This window comes from Monopterus albus, unplaced genomic scaffold, assembly GCF_001952655.1.
Source record: "Monopterus albus unplaced genomic scaffold, M_albus_1.0 scaffold77.1, whole genome shotgun sequence".
In the NCBI taxonomy this organism is placed as follows: domain Eukaryota; kingdom Metazoa; phylum Chordata; class Actinopteri; order Synbranchiformes; family Synbranchidae; genus Monopterus; species Monopterus albus.
In genome coordinates, this window is record NW_018127957.1 from 822,267 (window position 1) to 844,099 (window position 21,833).

The 21,833-nt window shown below is 41.1% G+C and overlaps 1 protein-coding gene across 1 annotated transcript in view; it reads left to right on the forward strand.

Annotated features, from left to right (window-relative positions):
- ptprua (protein tyrosine phosphatase receptor type Ua) overlaps positions 1-21,833 on the forward strand; it is a 211,090-nt gene that overhangs the window by 182,672 nt on the left and 6,585 nt on the right. Inside the window, 11 exon segments of the mRNA XM_020606414.1 lie at positions 905-922; positions 3,149-3,185; positions 6,323-6,420; positions 8,950-9,066; positions 9,216-9,370; positions 11,039-11,174; positions 12,778-12,927; positions 14,521-14,835; positions 17,739-17,864; positions 20,830-20,987; positions 21,609-21,744. Coding sequence (XP_020462070.1) covers positions 905-922; positions 3,149-3,185; positions 6,323-6,420; positions 8,950-9,066; positions 9,216-9,370; positions 11,039-11,174; positions 12,778-12,927; positions 14,521-14,835; positions 17,739-17,864; positions 20,830-20,987; positions 21,609-21,744 — 1,446 coding nt within the window.

Below are 21,833 nucleotides of genomic sequence, written 5' to 3' on the forward strand. Positions count from 1 at the left end.
ATTACAGTTTTATATCTTTATGTTTGAAGCCTGAAATGTGGCAAAAGGTCGCAAAGTTCAAGGGGGCCGAATACTTTCGCAAGGCACTGTAAGTCTAACTTCTTCCTACTCCGTTCAAGCATGTACTAGGTATAAGTAAATTGATATTGGATTATTATTGTTGGATATGTGTGAAATTACATGTGTTGACATATCAACTGTTTTACATGCTTGAATGAATAAATCAAATCAAATTAAAAAAAAAAAATCAAAAGGTGAACATTACATTCATGCATGTGACAGGACATAAAAGCTAGCCACCTGCTTAAAAGCCTGACATGAAGCACAGCCGTCCACTCCCCCGTTTCTGCCTTCTAACATAAAGTGCACACACCTTCCTGCACTGCCATTAAATGTTGGCGTTCTATGGCACGATGAGAGGTGGAATCCCATAATTTGAACTTAATTCCAAGGAATGGAGGGCTGGCCAGCTGCTGCAGAGCACATTAAAGACAACATTCACCTTGTGCAGTTAAGAGAATACATTATATGAAATTATTCATTTCCTTAGGCATTATCCCTCAAGGTGCCATCACTTTTCTCTCGTTCTGCCTTTTTACTTTACTGTGATTAATCCAAATAAAGATGTAATACGCTAAAGGTGAATGGGTGTGGAGGAAGTTAACACAGGAGGAAAGGCTGTGGTTACTCTTAAAAAAGGTGTTTATGGGAACTTCAGGTTTCTGAACATTATTCTTTCCACAGGTCCTCAGAGCAAGCTGCTCTCTAACCATTTCATTACCCTCTTTTCCTGATCTTTATTTACTGTAACTAGTTCTTGTTTCCTCTCCTGCTTTCCTTCTCTCTTCCTGTCTTTCTTTCTGTCCCCTCCCTCCCCGGTTTTCAACCTTTTGGCATCTCTTAGATTCGGATAAACAGGGAAGTAAGTACCTTGCCTCTCTTCTCTTTCCATATCCTCTCCCTTTTCACACTGCCCCCTCTCGCTGCCCCTGCCAACTCTCCATGGCTTCCCTCCAACAGCAGACCTTCCTTCCCTTTTCTGCTCTGAACTGCTGAGCCTTTCTGCCTCTATCCATCACTTTTTCCTAGACTGACTGCAACAGTCGCCCTGTCTTCTTTCATCCATAGTCACATGCTCACCCAGTGCTCTTGCTTAACATCAGGCTGTCCTATAAAAGACTGATAGTATGCCACAGTGGAGAGAGGATGAGGTCAGATCAAAGCTAGCATACACACTGTTGACACAGCAGGCATCGTAAATATATTCAATGACAGTGAGCTGGGAAAAACAAACGCTGAGTGCATGCAAGAGCAGGAATTATTTTAGAGATAGCTTACAAAAGTTCTACCTAGTATCACTCTGTTTCAATACAGGAGGTTCACCAGTGTCAGCGGCCATATTTATCAAGCATCTCAGGTGTCATATGACATGTTTCAAGAAGTGTGAACATGCTGGAAGTTAAAGTATTAATTCAAATTGACAAAACACATAATCAAAGATAATGAGTGGATCAAATCATCTTCCATCCTGTAGAGGCTTGTAGGGGCCTGGAGCCAATGGTAAAATCATCTTGTGACAGCTTTTTTCTGGAATGTACAGAAATTGCTCCACATAAATAACTTGATAATTTGATAACTTGATAGCAGTGATAATTGAGGCCCATCAGAATCAAAACAGCAGTTGTGGGTAGTTTTTAAAAGACACAGCTATAATTTGTGTATTTTGTAGCTTTTGTTGGGTTTGGCAGCATTTGTTCTTAAGTAGCTTTTACACCCACCAACAATACTTTCTGTGTCTTATTTTGTGTTCCAGCTGATTTTCAAATGTAGGCTGTAAGTTATATGACTTTGTTTAAAGCATTAACTAGAACTGAGATAGCTCTAGATATCGCAAAACACTGATATAATTCATTCTCAAAGGAGGAAGCTTTTTGTGTCTTAAAGCTTCAGCAGGCTTCATGCAACTGATGAGATGCGTGATAAAAAGTTCATTTTCATTAACTTCACACTGGTTGAAGTTAGAGTGAGACACATTTGTCATGGCCAATGTGACAGAACTAGTTAGTTTCCCATGTTTCAAAAGACTCTGCATGTTTTATTATTGTTTTTCTTCCCAAGCCAATGTGAACTCACACTGCTTAATGTTGTTCGGCTTACCTGCTGTTGAAAAATCCTGTTGCCAAGGTGACAAACAGGAAACTGGCTGGCCAAGGGAAACTCAGCAACAGAGGCTCGTGGGAATGAGGGTCTCTGTACTCATTCATAGTGATGGTCATCCATCTCAACTTCCTTTTGTGGCATTACAGTTACAGAATGTAATCTGTGTGGTTTCCTGGCTGGATAATGTATACATGCATATCATTGTGTGTGTGTGAGTGTGTGCACGGTGGGGGCAGGGCTCGGAGGGACTGTACAGTATTGTACAAATGTTTAGCATATCACTTTACCTATGAGTGATGAAAGGCCAAACTAATCTTAATTCCAGGATCCATCGTGCTCGGCTGCTTTGCATTCAGCACAAAGGGTTTGGCCAGGACACCACTAATAGCCTTCCAGACTGCGCATGCTGTTTCATAACTGCACTAATGCCAAGCTGAGCAGAAAGGAGACAGCCAGATCAGCCAGTGTCACTCAGGTAGAATTACTCCCAGAGCTGTAGATCCTTCACTTGTCAATCTACCTTTGATCAGCAGCCGTGGCTGCATGCAAAGCACTGCACACTGGGCAGCCTTTGAAAAGCAGCTCCCTCGCTCTCCGTGTAATGACCTGGCTCCGAGACGGGCAGAGAAAAACTTGAATTAATGCCATTTCTCAAGTCCCATCCTTCACCCAAAGTTGGAGCCTAAACAGTCCAAAGAATTTGCTCTGTCAAACATGATAATGTATTTTAAGCAGAGCGCCATCAGCTGATAGCACGGCGCAGATTCGTTTTCTTCAGTCAAAAGCAGAGCAGAAATTTAGCTGTGTGCTGACATCAGACTCAGCTCTGACATGAATAAGGGATGCCTTGAAGCTGAAAATGGAGAAAGAGAATGGATGGGAGGGGTGGAATGAGACTTTGAGGTCATCATGTGCTTGTGTAATTATTAACTCTCTCATATCTTTTCCTTTCTTTTCTGTACTCTCTTACTTGCTCTCTGTCACACAGGGTTACCAGCGATCGAACCACTTTATCGCCACCCAAGGTGAGTGTGAACCGCCCGGCTGCAGTGTTTGCCTACTAATATTTGTTTGTTTGTGATGTTCTTTACACAGGAACCCAACTGACAATATTAAAATGAGTTTACTGAATTATTAATGTGTAAACAACAAGTGTTGCATCATGCTCACATCTGTATTTCCCCCATAAAGCTTCACTTTCCTCCACCTGTGAGAAATGCTCCCATAGCAGACTGTAACTGTCAGTCTGCACTGTAACACTGCCGATTGCCGCTCTCTGTGAAGTGCTGCCTTTGTGTCTCTCCTCCCCGCCATCTGCATGTGTGGTGCACCATCTCTCTGATGTCGGTTTGATATGCTATATAGGCTGCATTCCCCAAGAGACACACACACATTTGAGAGACAGACAAACAGAGAAGAAGAGAAAGAGACTGAGAGAGCAAGGCATTCTCTTTATTCTTTCCCAGCTCTGATCCTATTTATTCAGTAAATACATGTATGTTTTTCATTTTCTTCCTCTGATTCCTTTCTGTATTTCACTTTGGTCTCAGTCCTACTACATCACAGAAGTAGCCTCAGGAAATGTCACTCCATCTCTTGGTGGTATTTGACTTATGGCGGAAATAAAGTTACTGAAGAATCAAACAAAATTTTAAATTCATAAAGATGAATAGTGCTGATTGTTTGAATTCAAAAACAAAGCTGAAATGATGGGTAAAAGACCCAGGATGTAAAACAATCAATCAGTACGGTCTGTTACAGTCGCCAAAATGGCTGCAGCTCATTACATCCACCCATACACACCGACTGTCTCACACACAAACTGCTTCATTAAAGTTTGCCCCTCTCAGTCTGCATATACTGAACAACACTACATATACAGGCACTAAGGCCCAGGTGGTCGGCTGTCACGGCAGGTTGAGGTTGATGTGTTGTATCTTAGATGAGTCTTAAGTCAGCTGTGCTTCTGCAGCAGGCAGCAGGTGCTTCGGGCTAACTCTCTATTATGTCCAGAGATGAGGCAGCGGGAGGAGGAGGTGGGAGTTGGGGAGGCGGACGGGGAGGAGAAATGCCAAGCGCACTCTGAAAGCCCAAGTCCAAAGCGGCAGCATGTTGCGCTTTGCATACAGATACACCCAGGTGCAGGGATCACACGTCAGCTGTCTCTCGACTGACTGCTGTGTCCCTCCAGCGATGCCTCAGTGGGCTTCTCCTGCTGCTGCAGAAAAATTTACATTTCATATTATTAATACACAGAAACAGGCAGAGTGATTGCTAACAGAGCAGATGTGAATAACCTTGTGGAGAGGAGGACAAACAGTGAATAGAGTAGATGCCCATGTGGCACTGACTCTTCTCAGGTCAACTATAATAAAGGGCAAGCTGTTGCAGATAGCCTGTTTTTAATGGCGACTATGAGGTTGTCTCCTCCTCCTCTTGTTGTCTATCTCAGCTTTGTAGGTCTTTCCATGTTAGAGCCGGGGTTGCATAGCCAAATGCATACCGCTTGACTCCTCTTCTTAACAACACTGTGGAAGAAGAACTAATACATACCTCACTGTATTTGTTATCTATGGAGAAAGAAAGCCTGGTATTCATTATGGGGTTCAGCTGACCTGAATGGGAGATGAAGAGAATATTGAATAAGTTTTATGTAACACTATATTTAGGTTTTCAGTGGTGTCCAGTGTTTTCTACCCTGCCTGTGGTGCCCAGGTCCAAGGCTGTTCCTTCTTATGCACATCTTAATAAAAAGCCCCCAAATATTGTAGTTTTGTTTCCTGTACAGATGCTCATTACTTTCCTAAAGTGCAGTACTTTGTGGACATTGTAATTTTTACCCAAACAGCAGTAAATAGCACGTTTGTTGGGGATTGTTTCCATTTGTGGTCAACACTGGAGCTTTATGGCACAGAGGAATAACATGAGGATTTAGATACAGAGGTAACATCTGTTAGTCAGATACAGTCACTGCTGCTTTTGGGTGTTTTGTGGTAAGTAGGTAGGGAGAGTAGATGTTTACTGGCCTTATGATTTTAAGAATCTACTCCTAGTCTATGAAGCTCCCAGTTGCTTGGCCTCAGGTTGATACAGTGTATGTATTTGGATTTGCTCCTCTGCCATCACGAAGGGATTTTAAAGTGTACTCTCCTCTTAAAAACACCATCCTGGTCAGTCACAGGAGAAAAGGCAAGACTGTCTTGCCTGGCTTCCAATTCACTTCCAGTTTAAGGCTCTAAACGGCCTGGCGCCTCAGTGATCTCACACCATGGCACACTCTAGTTGCATCTCTTAGATCATGGAGTATGGATTTACTCGAGGTGCCGAGGTCTTTGCCATCAATGCTGGAGTGATCGAACCTTTACCGTGGTGGCCTCTAAACTCTGGATTGACCCTCCTCCTAATGTAATCTGTTACAGACCTGGCTGTACTCACACCCTTGCTTAGCACTTTCTTATTTTTTAGGGCTTTTGACAACGAATGGAGTTGATACTTTTATTGATGTTGGCTTTTCTTTATTTCTGTTTGTTTTCTTCCCATTTTAAATGTTTTTTTGTGTAAAATGGTCAACAAGGTGATGTTTTACAGTGTTATATACTCATGGAATCTAAAAATGCACCACCTGTATTGTTTGTGTGTATTGTGAGTGGTGCATTTTTAAATTACAAGTATAATATAAATACATTTAGACTAGATTTGATCCTATTAATAAAAGTGTGGATAAACATGAGTAGACATCTTGTTCACTAAAAGGGGTATAGTGCATTTGGCAGAGGAGGCTGTATGAAGGAGGACCTTGTGATAGTATCCACACTACAGTGTAATGAAATCAATGAATGTGTCATCTTCTGCAGGGGCTGTGATTTGTGTTAGCCATCGATGCCTGGGAAAGGCAATGCAAGAGGTTGTTTGCACAATGGCTGAGGATTTGTGGGTGTTTTGAAATGACATTTCTCTGAAGTATTAGAAGATCACAGAGTGAGCAATAGTTCATGAGTGATACATTGTTACTCCACTCCCTGGCATGTATTATACAGTGTCTCTGTGTTGTTAGTTATTGCTGCTGTTTTCTCTGAGTTATGACTCAACTCTGTGCCCATCTTCTCCTCCTCTCTTTCTCTTTCTCCACCTATACCTTTACTGTGTATTTCCTCCTCCACAGGCCCAAAGCAGGAGATGATCTACGATTTCTGGCGGATGGTTTGGCAGGAGAACTGCTTCAGTATTGTCATGATCACTAAGCTGGTGGAAGTGGGCAGGGTAGGTTTCTCTTCCCTTTGTCCTGCGACCTATTCAGCCGCCTGTGAGGATGGATGGAGGGAATGTGTTTCTGGAGCTCCCTTTATCATTGACTGCAGCCTACATCAGAAGAGCTGCTGTGCTCATGTTGTGGGAGTGAGCACCGCTTGCTTTTGGTGGCTGTGCTTCAGGGTCAAAGCTTAGATGTCTATGAAGGTCTGTGGATGAACACTGTGACCTGTGTTCTGTTGCTTCTGCCGAATACAGTCAGCTACTGTTACTATGTTCAAAATGTGTAAGAAACAGGCATTATTCACCGACCACACTATTTATAAAATGTGATCAGTGAAGATACAGTCAGACTAAAATATTAGCAGCAGTGATTACAGAAGTGTTTGTCAAGTTAAAGGGGAGCTCCACTACTTTTACATAGAGTTCACATAAAGTACCACTACCTTGTGAAAACAGCTTGTGGCTGTGGATAGGGTTGCACCAATAATTTATAAACCCACCATTAAGTGTGTAAAGGCCTTCCTAAGTGATTAGCAAGTGTACCCTAGTAAAGACATACTAATTCAAGTTTCTGCATTAAAACCTAAGCAGTGTCTTAGAAAAGATTTTAGTAACATGTAAGTTGGTCCCTAGAAAACATCTGCAGTACAGTCCAATCAAATCAATCAACAGGAAGTCACTATAGCATTGTCAGCTGTAGCATAACTGCCAAAAACAGCGGCTTGAGGGAACCAAGCGATATACAGTATTAAACTTAACTGCTAGTTCTGTGTAATTTACTTTTTATTTTTCCTTTTTATGCATGCATACATAAAGAAATAACTGTTTCAGTTTAATAATAGTCATAGAGTTTAGTGTGAGAGGTATCTGATTGTTAACCTTTATGATGCTATTTATTCATTTAGTCTGACATTATAAACATAATGTTTGGTAATTTGTTTTGTATAGTGTATTATATTTGTGAAGTGGGACTTGAATTGTTCCCAGTTTACATCATTATTTCAGCAATGTTGAACAGCATTTTATCAAGTGTTAAAGTATGTCTACAATAGTCCATTACTTTACTTTGCATATGTACTTCTACTCACTCTGGGTCACTGGCATTAGCAAGCTAAGTGATTCATAAATCTCCTCTTAGTAAACATTTATTCCATAACTATGCTACATTTAAATGAAGAGCTAGTGCAACTGGCTCAGAATCAGGAGACCAAAAATTAAATATATCAAATGTAACTGCCAGTCTATTGTAAGAGCAATTATGACTTTGTTTTGTTTGTATGTGTTTACATTTAGAAATATCTGCATTTCAAAACTGTGCTAGTGTAGTGTTCAATGTTCATGTAGTTCAGAATGAGTGTGAAATACCCCACTGAAGGAGAGAGTGTTCCTAAGCCTGTTAAATTAGAGGTATTGATATCGTGGCCTCTGCTATGTTGATTTTTGCCCTCTGTTTTAAAGGTGCATTAATCTGAATTTTACACCCTGATAATTCAAGTGAAAATGGGACAGAACGTGGTGTCTGAGCTAAACTATGCTCTCCGTGACAGTCCTGCTGCTGATAATTAAATTGGGAGCAGTTCAAGCTTGGTGTAACTTATGCTTGTGTCACAGTAGCAGTAATCGGAGTGTTCCACTGGATTGCCAACTTTACTTATTAGTCAGCTAATGCTAGCTTTGGACTGGAGGCTGCAGTTTGTACAGTCTGTTGCAACCAGGCATCCATAGTTCACATCATAGCTTTAGGAAACAGGTCAGGAGAGGCAGGGGGGGTAAGGAATGGTTTCTGGTGTGTTTGTTTTGGCTCTTATTGGAGCCACTAGCATATGAACAGAAATTAGGTAGAACACCTTTTATCAATCTATTGTGAGTACCCCAGTTTTATGGAACGCAGTGCTAAATTTCTGGAGTAACCCTTAGCCAGGCGTATAGCATACCACCAAACACCTTAGCTTTACAGCTTTTTCCTTTCAAAAACATCTGATAACAAAAATGCAAATGGTATAACATCCCATTTTGTGAAATAGCAGACCTGCAGCGCAGCCAAGTAAATGTCAGCCAGGGTCAGAATTTAACTCAGTGAAAAATGTGAAAACAGGAAATGTAAAATTAAGTGTGACCCTTTTACATGGCAGCACAACTATCATCCCCCATATTCTACGGTATTATAGTCTTTGTCAGGCTTTATAAGAGGAGAATTTTATTATATACATATATATATACATATATTTTTGGACACTGCATCAGGGAAAAATGAAACGGCCTTTACTTAGAAAAAAATAACACCATCACTGGCTGTTAGTTTGGCTGGACAGAGTGGGAGATGCCCATAAACATCATACCAAAACATCTCCTTCTGTCATCTTATCTTAGTGTCAACACTTTTATGTGTCAGATTTGATAACTGAGGTGATTAGATAAGCTGTGGTAAAGTTCAAATATTTAGCAAAGATCACAGCAGGATTAGAGCAATGCAGTTTGTCTGCTTGTTGTCCAGTGTTGTTTATGTGTTTGAAGTTCAGCTGCTTCTTGTTTGTCCAGATGAAGTGCTGTAAGTACTGGCCTGATGACACTGAGCTCTATGGTGACATTAAGATAACGCTGCTGAAGACAGAAACGCTGGCAGAGTACACAGTGCGCACCTTCGCCATGGAGAGGGTGAGTCATACGCTCGTTATTTTTATCTCAGCTCTCTCAGTATATTCCTCATTCACATTTATATTGCCATAACTGATTGTTATTTGTATGCTCCTCTAAATGGTTCCCTTCTGATAATAATGCCAACTCATGCAATCTTCGTCCTGTAGAGAGGTTACCCTGCCAAACACGAGGTGTGCCAGTTCCACTTCACTTCCTGGCCGGAGCACGGCGTGCCCTACCATGCTACCGGCCTGCTGGCTTTCCTCCGCCGGGTCAAGGCCTCAACACCTCCTGACGCTGGGCCTGTGGTGGTCCACTGCAGGTAACTCATCACCTTTCATCCTGACTAGCTAAACAGATGTAGGGGTTTAAAAATCAGCTCAGCCTCAGTTATTCTTCTCCTTCTTTGTGTTTTTTACATTTCCCAAAATAACTACTTGGTGTTGTATATGTGTAGGTGGAGAGTAATATAGTTGTAAAAACAAAAATAAAATAAGACCATCAAACAAGATGTTGTATTTCACACATACCCAGCAAGAGGTTTACAAATGTGGACAGTTGGATTTTTGATGATACTACCTGTCTTTTTGGTGAAGGACTTGTTCTCTGTGCTGACTGTTGGACACTGATGTTAAACCACAGAAGGAGTCTTTGCTCACAGGTTTCATTTCCATTCATCTTTTTATGTACATTTTTATGGTCCTCATTTAAAAATATCTGAGTAAAAATGTCTGAAATTTGGAAAAATAAGGACATGTTGCAAACAAAAATTTCTTGACTGAGATGGCAAATGTGTCATATGAAACAGAATTGGGGGCAGAATCGGAGTATTCCATTGCAGACAAAGCACTGGTGTCATACTGCTACTCACTGTTCATTCCACCAGAAGGCCCTCTGTTTAATCAGTTTTGGTCTCCAATGATGGACAGCTTTTTTATCAATCCAGACAAACCACCCTAACTGTGCAAACATAGCAGGCCCTTACAAGCTAAGACTCGCAGCATTAAGCAGTCTTTGTGCACTTCTGTTAGTCTACACCTGAGTTTGACTGACAGCATTAATGCATTTGGACCAACTGGGCAAACACACCAGATTTCTTTTAAATTAAACAGGTTAGAAGTGATAGTCCCCTTATTCACATTTTATTTTGTCTCATTTTCAGAAATTTGGCAGAAACATGGACATCATCTAATGCAAACTCACATTTTGTGAGGAAATGATCTGAAAATGTGAACTGTAGGGAGTATGCCCATCGTTCTTGTGTGTCTAGTTTAATTATGGATTCCTTACAGTCTGAGTCAGCACCTTCATTTATTTTTAGATGTTTGAGCAACATGGCATGCCACCAAGCCAGCTAATAAATGAATTAAGTAGAAGCAATGGGTAATATGAGCATTTGTAAACAGAGAGACACTAAGGCTTTTCAACAGATGATGAGATATGTTGCTGATTTATCTTTTGTTTTACACCTGTCTGCCACTGCAAACCAGCTACAGTGTCTGTCTGGATACCAATTTTGATTAAGCATCGATCCTTTTCCATCTTATCATAAATGAAGTGCTTCTTTAACTATATTTATGCGCTACAAGGAGATTGGTTTTCTATTGATGGAAAACCAATGGAGAAATTATGAAGATATATGTTTTTTAGGCCTCAAGCATCCCAGTGCAGTCACTCAGGTAGGCTTTGAAGTAGCCGGTCCTTACCTGGAGAGGACCGAGGCATTGAAAAACACACACACACCTGCTTTATATCGGCGTGCGACCCAGACATGGAGGGCATTGGTCAGCGGGCAGGGCTTTTAACTTTCACACATCGACTTAGATTCTGTGCTCTGCCAGAACAAAATGGTCATTGTTGTCCCCTTGTTCTTTTCCAGAACCAAGCCTCTCATTATACTTTACTTTGGAGGGGAGTGTCTCAATCATCATTGAAGGGTTCAGTGGCATTTTCACTGCTGTCAATCTTTCTCCTCTCTCCTTTGCACCAGTATGGGGGCAGGCAGGACCGGCTGCTACATTGTGCTGGATGTCATGCTGGATATGGCTGAGTGTGAAGGAGTAGTGGACATCTACAACTGTGTCAAGACCCTCTGCTCCCGACGCATAAACATGATCCAGACTGAAGTGAGTGGGAGGGCAGCAATGTTGTTAGAGAGGTCATTCTGAACTGCTGATCAGAAAGTCACAGTATGAAGCTGCTGGCACGTGTATTTCACCACGATCATGTATGTCTGCGCTGGAATTTTGTTCTTTCAGGTTGGAAAATTTCTGAAACGGCATTCCAAGAGCTCAGATACTTGACTTAAAGTCAAAGTAGCAGAATCACAAGTACAATTAAAACTTACAGTATGTTTTGAAAGTCTCATATACATAGATGAATTTTGTGGAAGGGGCCTCTTGGAGGCTGAGGAACAAGCTAAAAATAGAAAATCGGTTGTAAAGTTACTGTGATGAATGCAAAGAGTTATTTATACTGTACATCCAGCATACATGGAACAACATTAGCACTCACATGTTCGGCCACCTGTTAAATAGAAGCCCAGTATTCGTTCCTCTTTTAGCTTTGTTGTGGTCTCCATCAGCTCCGGAGAAAAATATCCTAGCTACAAATTGCATGGTCCTTAAAGTTTTGCTTGTTTATTTTGTTTATTTTACCACTGAGTTATTTATGTGTGTAGCTATGTGATGTTGCAGCTGGTCCAAGCAGACCTCATTTGAACATATTTTACTGTTGTTTGAACAGTTACCTTACATAAAATATTGTTTATTAGTATATTAGCATGGGAATAGTCAACATTTTTCTTGCGTACAGTATAAATGAATGTACTTTACTTTCCGCTAACAGTGCTCCTCTACAACTCAAATGATTTAAGGGCACAGTGTTTATGGTTTGAAGGCCACTTAGTATGATACAATAAACATTCATTTAAAAATGCTATTTATGCTAAAACATTGATGTTAAATGAAGTCATGCTGGTGCGATAATTATTTCAACTTTTCATTTACTACAACAAATGCTTTGTGTAAATAGATACACAGTTGCAAAATGTATTATCTAATGTATATGTAATGTGTACTCTCAATCGTCAAATAAGCAAACCAGACAAAAACATTAATTACAAGAGTGAATAAAACTATTAAAAGTTGGGAAATAGTTAAAACTGTTCTCTTATAAATATGTTGGGACGAGGAGGCTGTACAGTGTGTATCAAACAATGGTTTTATTTCTCTTCTAATTCCATCTTTTTACCTTTCAGCTAGAGCCATCTACCAGTTGAATGCATATTTCTGCAATTACAGAAGACATTACAATGATAAATAAGTTGGAAGGGGGACAGTCTTATGTCTGATTCTGAATGTATCCTCGCTTCTTTGATCTTTTGTTGGGTTGGATGTCAAAACAAATTTCCTAGTTTTCTCGTTAATTACACGGCACACAATGTTATTCAGACACTGTGTAGGCAATGTTTGGCTCCTCTGATGTGTGTTGTCTTTTTTTACCCCATTTATAGCAATTTTCTGCTTGGAAATAATGTCTAAGTATAAGCATGGCAATGTGAAGAATGTTTGACATTTATGACTATTAGTCAACATTCAACAGCAGTAATTAAATTCAGTATTGTTCTTCACAAGTGGGCAATTAACAGTTAGGAGGCTGGTAAGTGCAGTCGGGGCTTTGTGTGACTTTGTGAATTTGTGAAAGTTTCCCCCGCTGTCTGTCTCGTAGGAGCAGTATGTGTTCATCCACGACGCCATCCTGGAGGCTTGTCTGTGTGGAGAGACTGCCATCCCTGTTAATGAGTTTGCTCTCACCTATAAGGAGATGCTGAAGGTTGACTCTCAGAGCAACACCTCACAGCTTAGAGAGGAGTTTCAGGTAAGACACACTAGCATGTGATTTGTATTTAAGTGTGTAAGCATGCATTAGCGATGGCTTTTGATTGATTACACTCATTCCCTCATCAATAATTCCAAACTCAAAGCTTAAATCAGTTTCTGTTGTTGCCCGGTAGGGTGGGAAAAAGTTTCTGTTGAAATGAAGTGTTGATCAAACCAAGCGAGCGACCAAACAAATTTGGCAGGTCATCTAGTTCAGCCACATGTTGTAGGTATGGCAGTTTACTGTACCCTTCCACACGGTGGACGGAATAGATTCACAGTTTAAACGTGTCATTATATGTTGCTGGACATAGCTAAGTAGTGAGGAGACCTAAGACCGTTTTTATCCAAACACACTAATGACATGTACACATGGCAATTTATTTTAATGAGCTGCAGAATTGATTAGCTTGTAGCTTACATGTCCCTCAAAGCCCTTTGATTGTTTCACCCTGCAAAGGCTTCTGAACCAGTTCAGTATTACTGGTGCAAATTAGCTGCTGAGCTAAGTACGCTGATGTTCTTAAAATGTCTGTTAGTAACTGTCTCTTTATTTTGACCTTTTTGCTGTCTTAGATATGTTACTTTTTCACATCCTATACAACCAATTGTGTTAAAATATTACAGCTGAAAACAAATTTTGATGTTGTGATTTCAACATGCAAAACTGCTAAAGCATGGCAGAAAACACGACTACTCTGACTGGAAGAGGCTGCTTTGGCTCTGTCAGCTAGAAATGGACAGCTCATATCAGCTCACTGACCGCAGTCCCATGAGAGGTTGTGGGTTTTCTAAACACGCTGAGCTTAGTTGGTCTTGTAAGAGAAAAATCCACTGGTTGTTAGAGACAATGGAATGAGAGTGAAGCTGCTTTTCAAATCAGTACACATAAAAATGGTTTTGTTCAACAGGAAAGTTTTAGATTGCAGCTAGGATCACGTACTGTATATGTCTGTATGGCTTGCTGTTGGCTTGTTCAGCTAATGGCAGTTTTAATGATGTTACTGATTGTGACCTTTGGCCGGGTTATATTCTCTCCTCCACACGCTGCACAATTAGCTCCCTTCAGTGCTGCTGAGTCGTCCAATCAGACAACCTCTCGTAATTGCACCTCACAGCCTGGATGCAATATTCTAGTTACAGGCTGAAGTGTTCTTCTCATTTTGTCTAAGCCAGTGGGGAGTCATTTACACTATGAAGCAAATTGCATAATCAGTTCAATTTCAATTTTTGTTGCTTTATAATAAACTTATTTATAATGTATAAGATTGCACCAAATGTGTTTTTATCCATTAAGCCTGGTGGGGGATTTGAGTGATAATAAATGTGTTTTAAAGTTTCCCGGAGATGACTGGAGATAGTTGTGCTTGTCAAGTATTAGCAGTGTGAGTGGAGAATATTTTCATTGCCTCTGTCAATCTCTCTTTGATCCCACTTCTGTTCCGCTGCGTCTGTCTCCTCTTAGCACAGTCTTTATTCTTGGTCTTTCATTTTATCTCTATATCTAAACTGTGAATGCATTCTCAAACACTGGTGCCAACATTTCTCATCATCTTTCCTGCACACTCTCATCTCTTTCACTGCCCCCCAGACTCTGAACTCGGTGACGCCTCACCTTGATGTGGAGGAGTGCAGCATTTCTCTGATGCCCAGGAACCGTGAGAAGAACCGTAGCATGGACGTGCTGCCACCGGACCGCTCCCTGGCCTTTCTCGTCACGACCGAGGGAGAAAGTGGCAACTACATCAATGCTGCGCTCGCTGACAGCTTTCTCCAGCCTGCTGCCTTTGTGGTGACACCACATCCACTGCCCGGGACCACCACTGACTTCTGGAGGCTCCTTTACGACTATGGCTGCACCTCGGTGGTGATGCTCAACCAGCTCAACCAGTCCAACTCTGCCTGGGTGAGAGGGAGGGGGTGATTATGGGCATTATGGGAGGCATTATGTTTTCGGGTTGTCCGTCCATACCTCTGTCTGTCCGTATGGCCCATTCTTGTGAACGTGATATCTCAGGAACACCTCAAGGGAATTTCTTCAAATTTGGCACAAGTGTCCACTTGGACTCAATTATAAACTAATTAGATTTTAGTGAGGTCAGAGGTCAAAGGTCAGTGATCTCACCTCTGTCTTATACACATGAATTTGACTGGTTGGTGGGGAAATAGAAATACTGCGAAGCGGTAATTCTAGCTTTTAACTTTATTTAATTAATGTAAACATATCACACAAATGAGATGGAATAACACCACCAACATGTTTTTTTGTTTTTTTTTACTGAGACTTAACTCAAAAAGTAAGGTGAGTTCTTCCACCAGAGCAGCATTTCCTCTGAGAAATGTAAAATATGTATTACCTGAAGAAGATATGGGGAATGTAGACTGCCAAGGCCAACTTCCCACCAGTTCCAAACACTGGAAGGCAAGCAGTAAGTTGAAAGCTAGTGCAAAAATACAGAAACAAAAAAGTAATTTAAAGCAGAAAGCTTCCAGCCTCTTTCTTGTCCTGTCCAGTTAGCCAGCACACCTTCCTTCAAAAAAAACTTCCTCCAGCCTCAGAAATCAAACAACTGCCTTGTAAGTCTGGATTTTCTCAGAGAAGAGCTCTCCCAGTGCTGTGTACAAAGCAAAATACACTTTTATCTCAGTTTGAATAAGACTCTGATACATGTCAAACTCCCCCTGACACAGACCCAGTAACTGGGAAAAATGTTAGCACTGTACACTGGAATACAAACATTTATATTATTCCATTAATGTTAACTGTAGGACAAGCAGATATAGTCTTTTTATGGTGCTGTGTAGCTGATAAATAATTCTTGTTAAATTCTATTTTAAACATTTCTTATGAGTGAAGTTTTGCTTGTATATACTGCAGTCAATTAATATGAGGTTTTGCACTAAATTAAGACAGGGGCTGTATTAGCAACGGAGCTAGGTGTCCTCCTAAATGGCAGTAAATCTCCCAATGAAGAGTTCCCTCTGAAGACCTGCAGAGAGCAACTTCTTGTAGGAAAAACCCTAAGAGAAGGGGTGGGGCTGACCTACTGTGGATAACATCAGGTTTCCTGAATTCATCTGCTTGCTGTCCCTGCAGTGATCGGTTGACAGGTGACCAGTCTGTGTACTGCAGTTTGTTTAATGTGCACTTAACTGTCAAAGAACCTGAATAACTCTCAGGCTGATGAGATACACCCAAGTTCACGAGCACATGTCCTGCCTCCACATTTTCCGGTGCCCAAGCAGCAAAGTGTGAACTGTATGGTATTATTGGGTCATTTCAACTTTCATGAACCAATTAAATCCTTATTGAATTGGCTGCCATTCAAATGTTGTTTTAAAAGTTTATTATTGTGTTCTTTTAATACCTGTGAGTAGGCTTTAGTGGCGCCTTTAGGGGCAGCGGGACAGCTTCTAGCCTCTCTCTCCTTGACCAGATTAGTCACTGTTACTGGTTGTGTGGTGGTGTGTGGTTTAATGAAATGACAATGTAAGAATGAGTGCTGCATGCAAATAAACAGTGTTTTGATTGTTTCCAGTTTACTTTATTCCTAGACACTGAAATTGTCAGTGTATTAGTTATCTTGACATTGAAGCAACATTTTATAATCACTAGTTTCCTACCATCCTGGTGTACCCACGTCCTAGGTGGTTTGTATGGGGAACCCATTTATGAAAGTCAAATCTGTGTTAGAACCAAAACTAATGATTTTATTCATTTTTAATATATACATTTATAAGTAATCAATTGCCCTTTAGGCAAAATATCCCCAAAATGTTTTAAAATGTGATCATTTTTAAAAACGACTGTTCATATTAGTGCTAATGGTCTAACTTACAGTATGGATATTTGTAGTGACAGCATATCAGTCATATGTGTGACACATGTCTGGCCTTTAGCTGGTTCTCTGCCACAAAGCTGTATTCCTGTATGCAGCCTGTCCCTCTAATTTCCACAGGCTGTCATGGCATTAACACATTTATATCATTTCCCCATCTGTTTGCTCTTGTGTGGGTTTCTTTTGCCGTGCCCCTATAGCCGCTCCGTCTCCGTGTCATGTCGGATTCCTGCTCAACATTTCCACCATGCCTGTCAGCTGCAACCTGCCCTTCTTCTTCTGTCACTCTCTTCTTCTCCCTCCTTGTCTCTTACTGCCAGTGAATTAACAGTTCACCTCTCTAACGCACACACACAGTTTGCCCTCCCGAGTTGGAGCTGCCTGTCTCCTGTCTAAGTGTATAAATATTTATCTGCCCTCCTGCCCAGTGTCATCTGTTAATGCCCCTTTGTCTTTGTGAAATGCCATTATCACTTCCTACTCCTGGGGTACCCTCGACCCCAAAGTCACCACAGAACACATCAGTGTGTCAGCGTCACTCCCCTGTGTGCGGGGGTTTTTATCACTTCTGGGGGGACTTGACTTTGAAGTAGCACTGATGGGAGACCTTGGCTTTTGTGAGCACCAACTTCTCAGCTAACTTCCTGTTTATCTCTCCCAGGCAGAGCCAAAGTCTCCTACCCCATTAATTTCTAACGTGCTAATGGTAATGATTTGACTCATAAATAATTCAGGCCAGGTGACTGCGGTTTATGTGAGGGATTGTTTCTAGTGATGTGTCTTTTTCCCCATCTAATTTACAGTTGCTCTTTGTAGATAATCATTGTCATTTAGGCTAATTGCCTCTGCTGTCAATTCTCAGGTGTCTTGTTAGTAGGCTTCACCGTCAATGGCTGCTGACATAATGATTTGTCCTGCCTCAAGCAAGTGTGGGCTAATGACCTGTTACCCCTCTGCTCTCTCCTCTCAGCCTTGTCTACAGTATTGGCCTGAACCAGGGCTGCAGCAGTTTGGGCCCATGACAGTGGAGCTTCTCTCTAGGACAGCCGATGATGATGTTATCATTCGTCTCTTCCGGGTTCAAAACATCACCCGGGTAGGTGGAACCGGTGCGAAATGAAAAATCAGAGCATAGATCAATCAGTGATTGATCCTTGATCAATCCTTAGGAGCCATCTCTTGTCCGAATACATGCAAACTAACACTTAATTTAAATTGTGACTAACAGTAAAAAATGTGTGTGGACACAGTTACAGGTGTACCAGTAAAAGCTTTCTCTTCGCATTCTGTCTGAACACACAGATAACAGCTAGCTATGTCAGCAGCCACACAACCCGGCTGATAATTCTCTGATATCCAATCTATAATTTCACTCATTATTCTGGACAGTTTTGGTCAGAGATCATTTCTATTTCTTAGCTGGTAAAACAGTAACTAAACAGCTACTGTACCATCATGCCGTCATCTTATATAGGGCCAAATACATGTCATACAGTACGGCCATATGGGAAGAATTTATCAAAATGTCAAAATGTACTGTACAGTTGCTGAAATAATTCAGATTGTTCTGGCCGTGATTTGCTTCCATACTGTACAAATCCACCATGAGATAGATAAGAACATGAGGAAGCTTATTTATCTGGTTTAATTTATTGACAGAAGGGTGAGAAATATGTTACACAAAGGGAAACAACCAAAAAGAACTAAAAGGAACTTGCACTGTCTTACTGTACCTGCATGGTAACCATGACAATATGGCTAAAACAAGTCAGCCCACTTTTTTGGAGCCTGAGAGCTTACATCCTACCTAGTTAAGGGCTGCTCTTTAACACTGACACCAACATTCACACCTAATGTTTTTGGACCAAACCTGGTGCAGAAATGCATTCAGAAGTTGTCCTGTGTGAATAGATACATACTAAGCTATATTTTTTCTTGAGGACTTTGTTTGCAGAATGTGATAGCATGAGACTGGAACTGAAAGCATGTGTCTCGTGCCAAGGACAGTGGTCATGAAATTGGCATTCAGTATGAATATATGGCCAGTGTTGTGTTGGGTTTCATTAGATTGCATTGGATTAGATTGCAGATGCTCCAGTTATTGTGTCCACTATATCTCATTATGAGGCAGACATAGCAGTTTTATATGCTATAATATAATTTAATTCAGTATTTGTCTAGCTTTAGAGTAGCAGTATCTAACCTTGACTGAAATCAATTGGATGAGTTTTTTTATGTAGCCTGTTTATTTGTACCACGTTACCCACCCTTGATTTAACGTGACTATGTCATTGCCATCAATCTGCTTTCCTCACAGTAAAGAAACATTAAGATCTAAGTGTAAACTCTAAATCCTTCTCTGTCCTTGATATATCAGTTTGAAAGCTTTACTGTTTAAGTGTTAAATTTTCTTATCAAATGACATTATTAATTTAACATTGGATATGGAATAAAACATTTGCTCAAGTCCTTAACAAAAGACTGTTCCAGTTCTGTACTGTGGGACACATTTCCTGGCCCTCGCTCAGTTCATATGTTTTTAAGGGGGCTAATCAGTCCCAAGTCCTTAAGAAGCAGATTATGTGATGCTGAAGTAAACAGACCCACCACCACCCACACACACTTATTTTTACAATCTGCAATTATTAAAAGAAATTTCTTGCTTTTGACCGTCTCCCATATTTTTGTTTGACTTTTGTGTTACTGAATGTGTTTCTGGATTGTGTGTCTATGTGTACACCTGTGTCTGGGTGTTGTCTGAGCAATTTAGCCTGACTCACACTCCACTTTACACCGTTGCAACACTTCCAGCTCCCATCCTTTGACCCCATTAAATTCTCAGCAGTCTCCTGTAGATGCAGCCAGCAGCTAGTCAAACCAGTGTGTCCTCGTTGTTAAGCCTCCTTTAGTTGTGAAACCCCCTTGCACCCCCTTACCTCCATCACCCTTCTACTCCGAGCCAGCTCCTCAAATATCTTCATGCCAAGTTAGAAACTGTCCCACATGGCCTGTCTGCAGGATCCAGAGGAGACAAACACTACAGAGCAAGACAGCCTCTTTCCCAAGAAGGTATTCCATTGGATGCTGCTCACTAGAAACAGCAAAGATGCTCAGAGTAGTGTCATTGTCAAATAAACTGTAGTACCTAGGTATAATTAGAGTAACACAGGAGACCATTACTGAGACAGCTGATAGCTTCTACGTCACATCAAGTGTTGCTAATGCTTATGAGGTTTTTGACAACAAAAGGCACGATGTAGCAAGGTGGAAATGGGTGGGACCCTGTTTTGTTTGTGTCCCTTCTACAGCTGTGACATCTCACATGTAAGAACAAACTCCTTGGCCCAGTCTACAGAAAAAGAGATTAAGAGAAACAAGGATGTTTTTTCTCTGGCAGTACCAGTAGTTTTCAAGGATGTTTTGAAGTTTGGGTTTGGTAGAGGTCAACAGATAAAACACAGTTTAAAATAGTTTCTTCTCACCTTTTTTTTAGTTTCTGCAAACAGCTGTTCTCATTAAAGCAGCTCAGACAAAGGTAACAACTAGCTGGTTAGCACAGTGGAGCATTGAGCAACATAAAAAGCCAGACAGCTTTCTCAGGAGTTAGTGTAGACTGACAATTGGACTTAACCAACACAGCATACGTTGCTATGCTGCATTGCCCCTTAGCTGCTGGATGTGTGAACTGGAAAGTGCTAACACATTCACAAATAGCAGCTTTAAAAGTTGCTAATACTGTTCTGTTTCTGCGTTGGTTTCAGTATTCAGACATGGCTGTTGCTGCTTGGTAAAAGATGAGATGGGGGTTTTTGTAAACAATGTTTTAGTAATATCTTAAACATGCCTTTAACAGCCCATTAAAAGTTAAGAGTAGAACCTCCACAGTGGAACCTGAGCAGGTCTGAGTATTGACAGAAACCCCTGTGGCTCATCTCCAGATAAATGAGTCTGTGACTTGGAGCATATGAGGTGGTTTTAATGCATATTTGATGGGATATATTGGAAAAAGACAAACCTGTACTCACTTTTTCCTCCCTCTCCACACCTCTTACTCTTTCTAGCTTCAGGAAGGTCAGCTTTTGGTGCGTCACTTCCAGTTCCTGCGCTGGTCTCCGTACCGTGACGTCCCAGACTCCAGAAAAGCCTTCCTCAGCCTTCTGGCTCAGGTTCACAACTGGCAGAGGGAGTGTGGAGAGGGACGCACCGTTGTCCACTGCCTGTGAGCCCACTTAACATCCACCCACGCTGTGCATACTGTACAATATGTGTTTTTAATAGCTAATACTAATTTTCAACTCCAGACCTTTATGTGATGGCCCGCTTTTCAAATCTGACATTTAAAAGTATTTTACATTCAGCAGCTGCTCATGAATTTTATTCTTGCTTGAATGGAAAAGCTTTTGAAGCAGCTTTCAGACTCTGCACTGAAGGCTAGACTGTGTTCTAATAAGATGCCAGACTGCACTCATATTATTCAAATTGCTACTGTTATTTAAACTTGCCATGGTCACACAAAATTTCTTTTTCAGAGCTATTAAAGCTACAGAGGAAAACTAAACCATTTGTGTTATTATATCAGCTGCTTGATGTGAGGTGCCCCCCATTACATTTGTCCCCCGTGTCAGGGCCCTCTGATCTCCTGAGGTCACACTGTGTTAAACACCTCATATCTGATTAAGTCCCCACTCCCGTATTTTAATGAGAACTTTACTCGGATATTCATCTTGAATATCCGCCCCCCCTGAGGCTGTCTGAAATGTTCTTCCACATCTTTATTAGGTCACTCATGTCTTTATGCTTCGTTCTGTGTGTGTTTCTTTGTTCCATCCTTCTGGAAAAGGAATGGCGGTGGCCGGAGCGGGACTTTCTGTGCCTGCACCGTTATCCTGGAAATGATTCGTCACCACAGCATGGTGGATGTGTTCTTTGCTGCGAAAACACTGCGCAACTCTAAGCCAAACATGGTGGAGACAATGGTAAGCAAGCAAGTCTTTAACTCTCTTTACTGTCGCATATCATATCATACTGTACTGTGCTACTGCCTGAGACAGGAACTGTCAGGGAT